At 38.3% G+C, this 4,952-nt stretch overlaps 1 protein-coding gene across 1 annotated transcript; it reads right to left on the reverse strand.

Annotated features, from left to right (window-relative positions):
• Positions 1–827: 827 nt before the first annotated feature.
• LOC108411923 (chemokine-like receptor 1) lies at positions 828–4,093 on the reverse strand. Its single transcript, XM_017683725.2, has 2 exons — positions 3,974–4,093; positions 828–2,115 (listed from the first exon to the last, which is right to left on the reverse strand). Exon 2 carries the CDS (start codon positions 2,099–2,101, stop codon positions 1,145–1,147), a length of 957 nt encoding a protein of 318 aa, XP_017539214.2. The 5' UTR covers positions 2,102–2,115; positions 3,974–4,093; the 3' UTR covers positions 828–1,144.
• Positions 4,094–4,952: the final 859 nt, after the last annotated feature.

Genomic DNA, 4,952 nt, shown 5'->3' on the forward strand with positions numbered 1-4,952 from the left:
TTTCAGCTAACAGGTTGACAATCAGTGCCATTTTGTAGTTAAACAATGAGCTGAAGCAGTTCCCCTCTTTCTTCTCTTTGCTCAATTCTTTGGCAGTATGTTTCTTGCCACGATGTCACGCGCTCGGATTCAGCCTCGCAAGACAGGGACTCCAATTCCCAGAAGCCTTTGGAGTCTCACGTGACTTCATACGCCCCACTCCGCTCCTGGCAGAGATCCAAGTCTCCTGATTACTAAGGACGTCCACCTGAATTTAATTATGAGACCCTAAGGTTGGGCTATTTTAAGCCCTGACTTAGCACTACTACAATGCGAAGTATTGTTCCGCCGAACTCCACTGAGCGTTTTGGATTGTGTCGTTTGTTTCTCGTGTTTGGACTTTAGTGTTCTGCTGACTTTCGTTTTGTGCCTAGCCCTTTTTGGATACTTGCCTATTTGACCTTCGCTCGGACTGGGATCACGATTTTGTGTCACTCTTTGTCTTTCGATCCTCGTATCGTTTGTTTACTACGCTGATCTCTGATCTGCGTTCGTCTGTTATTCTCTATCTTACCCCGAGCTACTACACGGCTTCATCCTGCTTTGGAACTGTACTTTTCCAGTGTGAAAGAGTTCTTTTCCCGTGCTTGGGTTTGCTGTGGCATTTTTCCAATGCAGATACAGCTTGTTGCCTTTTTTAATTTTCCTTCTTCCCACAATTGGTCTCAGAGTTATATCTCCCACAGGGGTCACCTGTCCATGTTTTTGTTCTTTCTTTTAGGAAGATCTCACTTGGTAAACTCAACCAAACAAACTCAAATTAAGAAAAAATATACAGCAAGGCACTCTTTTCACAAGGTTCTGTTCTGATAGTGATGTTTTATGATACTGATATTGGTATTTTTCATATATGCATATAACAGAACTGTTATAGTGGGTTACAACATTGGTCTACACAGATAGAGTTATAAGAATTACATGTAATAAAAGTATAAACATTGGTTTAGAAGGTGCTGCTTATGTAACTCTAGCAATGTACAGAAATTTTACAGTGCAACAAAATGCTGTAACTAATTTATGAATACAGGATTCATATGAAGTGTTAGCAAGAGTCGTTAGTAGTAGATCATACTTCGCCTTCTTCAAAAGTGGTAAAAGGTGTTTCTTAATGTATGGTTGGGTCATCCTCCTCTTCAAATGCATTTTCAATCTTTGTCACAAGTGCACATTTCTTCTTAATGTCTTTCCCCATGAACACATAAAGAAACGGGTTCAGACAGCTGTTAGCACTGGCAAAAGTGGCACCGATTACCAATCCAGTATGGAGAATACTCTCGTATTTGTGGTGGTTTAGTTCCATCAAAGCAAAAGTGTGAAAAGGCAGCCAGCAGATGAAGAAAGCAGCAACCAGCGCCGTCATGATCTTGAATGGCTTTTTGAACTTTGCTGTCTGGTTGCCTTTCAGCTTTTGTATGATGACAATGTAACAGAAGATAATGATCAAGTACGGGATCAGAAATCCAAAAACGAAGCGGCAGAACACCACAGCAGCATGCTGCTGGTCAGATGTGTAGTTGTTGTAACAGACATTTCTCTCCTCGTGTGCATCATAATGAATGTCTCGGAAAACAGCTGATGGTGAACTAAACGCTGCTGCGATGATCCAGGCTAGCATGACCACCACAGCGGCCTTTCTTATGGTGCGCTTGTTCTGAGCCCACACAGGAAACATAACGACCACACAGCGGTCCACACTGATGATGACGAGGAGGAAGACGCTGCTGAACATGTTGAGGAACAGGATGAAGGAAGTGAATTTGCACATGAAGAGTCCAAAGACCCAGTCCTTTTTGACCATATAAGCCACACTGATGGGCAGGAAGGAGCAGAACAGGAAGTCAGATACGGCCAGACTCAGGTACCAGGTGGTGTTAACTGACTTCTTCATCTTACACCCTGCCATCCAGATCACCAAACCATTTCCAGCGACACCCAGGAAGAAGATGACCGCAGTGGCTATTGCTAAGAAAACACACAATGCATCCGTGCAAGTTGCTGGAGTCGTACTCAGGGCTGGAGTGATGTAATCATATTCATAGTCTGACTCTGGGTTTGAATTCATGATGCCTCTTGATTCTGTAAAATGAACAAAAACAAACGAGGTGTGGTTCTGCTCACTAAACAAATACTTCATCTGAAACACTTCAAGGTTGCGTTTGCCCATTTTGTTGCCAAGATGACATAATGGCTGTGTCAGATGATGTTGAGGCTTTTTGAGTGAAATGACATGTACCACAATGACATAATGCTGATAAAGTGAGTGTTTCTCTGGTCGTTAGATGAGGTGAATTTCACTTTGTCATAAGATTTAAGCCACATCACCAGCATTGTCACTTTAAGCTTATGTCACATCAAGCTAAGCTACAATGTCAGTTATGTCTCATAATCTGAAATTATAATGTTATTACATCTATAAAATGCCATGACAACCCAATTTCAGAAAAAAAAATCCATCACCCGTCACTGGTGCTGCACCAGCTTGACATCATATTTGGCAAATACAACAATAATGTCAAATGACGCCTATAGGAATAAGCTTTTTTAAATGTTTATGTAGGTTTATGTCAGCTGTCATAAAGGCTTATGTGTCATGTAACCTTATAAACAATGACCTACAATAAAGTGTTATACTTTTGTGAACAAGATATTATGAGATATTAAGAAGCTAATAATGGGTATGAACAGTTTTACACTTAAACAATATTTATACTATAATATAACATAGTATAATGACATACAACCCCGTTTCCAAACCAATAAGACATCAGTAGAGTACGTTTTTTTTGTTCTTTTGTCAAAATCATCCTCAGAATATAAGAATTCTTTATTTATATTGTACTATAGTGTAACCCCATTTCCAAAAAAGTTAATAAAACAAAATGCAATGATAAATAGGGTTTAAATGATTTGCACATCCTTGCATTTTGCTTTTATTTACATTTTGCACAGCGTCCCAACTTTTTTGGAAATGGGGTTGTACTATAATACAATATAAACAAAGAATTCTTATATTCTGAGCGTTTTTGACAAAAGAACTAAAAAGGTACTCTACTGATGTCTTACTGGTTATTAGCTTATTATTTGGATGATTCATCCATATGTTAAACTATGAACTGTATGTTTATCATTACATTCTACCTTTTTATCTGGCATGTCATTACAAATTAAACACATCAACTACAAATTGTGAGCTCTTGAAACTGCCACAAAGCAATAAAAATGGCCTGTTTTAAAATAGTGCATTTGATTTTACAGTATGTATTGTTGCATACAAGCCATTGATTTTCTCGCATATAATTTCTCTTTGCACAATTGTTATCACTTAATTAATGCTTTGCGTGGCCGTAGAATCTCCCAGGATCATAGCTGGGAATTGCAACTTTAGTTAACTTCAGCATCCATAACTTCAAGACGTTTGAGTATGTCAATTTTTGTGGAGAGCACTGCTTGGCTTGATATTAATGTGTATTCCTCATTATTTCCAGATGTATCTAAATATTCATTGTAATGAAAGTACAACATTTTAAAATAACTTTAGCACACAGCTCTATATTTGGACAAAAAATGACATGTTTGATGGATTTTCTAAGTGAAAATAATTTGACACATCCTTTACAGAGGACACTTCTGCGCATTTGAATGCACAATTACTGTTTCTTTGCTGAATTTATCATATTGGGGGCAGAAAAAAAAATATATACAATGTGGCCTGTGTAAAAGTATAAGCACATTTTGTACTGAGTTTTATTTTTTTTTTTGCAACACAAACTTTTTGCAACAGAAAAATCTCTAACTTTGTCCTCCATAACAGATGTCTGGGCCGATGATGCAATCTGCACATACGCCAGACACAGTTCTTGTGGCATTAAATCCAAAAACTGCAAAGTAAGTTCTTTAGCTTTTCATCTAACAAGAAACCCAAACAAATACTTACCTTCAGCATCAGAAGTGATGAAATAGCAGTGTCTCAAGAGCTGAATTGTAACTTGTTTAATTTGAGGCTGAAATTAGAAACAGACTGCTACAGTGTGGGTCTCACAGGATGTGCACTGAATGGTCCAGCCTCCTTACTCACTCAAAAACTATGTGCAAGTTGGAAAGACTGTCGTCTTTGTCTGTCTGTCTTTTTTTTTCTGTCCTAGTAATCTGGCTGATAAACAATGTTATCCTCAAATTTAATTTTTTAGAAGAACCTTTTGTTAAAAACACACTTGGACAACATTGGGCAATATGTTTTACACTGAAGATGCCACAGACATTGTTGTTTGTCGATTATTGTTATCTAATGATGTATTAATGTACTCCTTCTTACTCTTATTTGTCTAACTAACTCCAGAATATTCAGTCGGTTCAGGAATGGAGTTGTTTTATTCAGATTTTTACTGGACACACAGTTGTAATTAGGCTTGGGCAAAGTTCTTTGAAAAAGTAGTGTGACCGCTTTGGGGTGGGGAAGAAGAGAAGCTATCACCACGCCCCCAAAGTAGACTCCGACTACGCCACCCCAATTTTGTACTGGGTAGGGGATCCCTGCAAGGCTTACTCAAATAAATGGGTTTTAAGGCTGTTTAACCAGAGAATGCACTTTATTCAATACCAGCAGCAAGACATGAAGTAATAAATACTAGCAGCAATTATGGGGGTTATAAAAGAACCACCAAAGAGGTACAAGTGATTCAGATAATATGGACAAAAAGCAAGAGGCTAACGGAGTGTAGCACCTAAAACACTTCTATAACCCAACCCAAAATAACATACAAGAAGAATAAATAAAAACAGCATCAATTAGGTCAACCAAACTCAAATCAAAAGAAGAACCTCCACTCCAAAATTAACCATTAAATCAAACAGAGGTGATAGACGTACACTCCAACCCTCACCAATGGGCGTCACTCAGCCGCTTCAGAGCTGAT

This window comes from Pygocentrus nattereri, chromosome 20, assembly GCF_015220715.1.
Source record: "Pygocentrus nattereri isolate fPygNat1 chromosome 20, fPygNat1.pri, whole genome shotgun sequence".
NCBI classification, from domain to species: Eukaryota; Metazoa; Chordata; class Actinopteri; order Characiformes; family Serrasalmidae; genus Pygocentrus; species Pygocentrus nattereri.

Bases quoted from the DNA above. Each gene is read 5' to 3' on its own strand.
- LOC108411923 (XM_017683725.2), bottom strand. From the start codon at position 2,101: ATGAATTCAAACCCAGAGTCAGACTATGAATATGATTACATCACTCCA.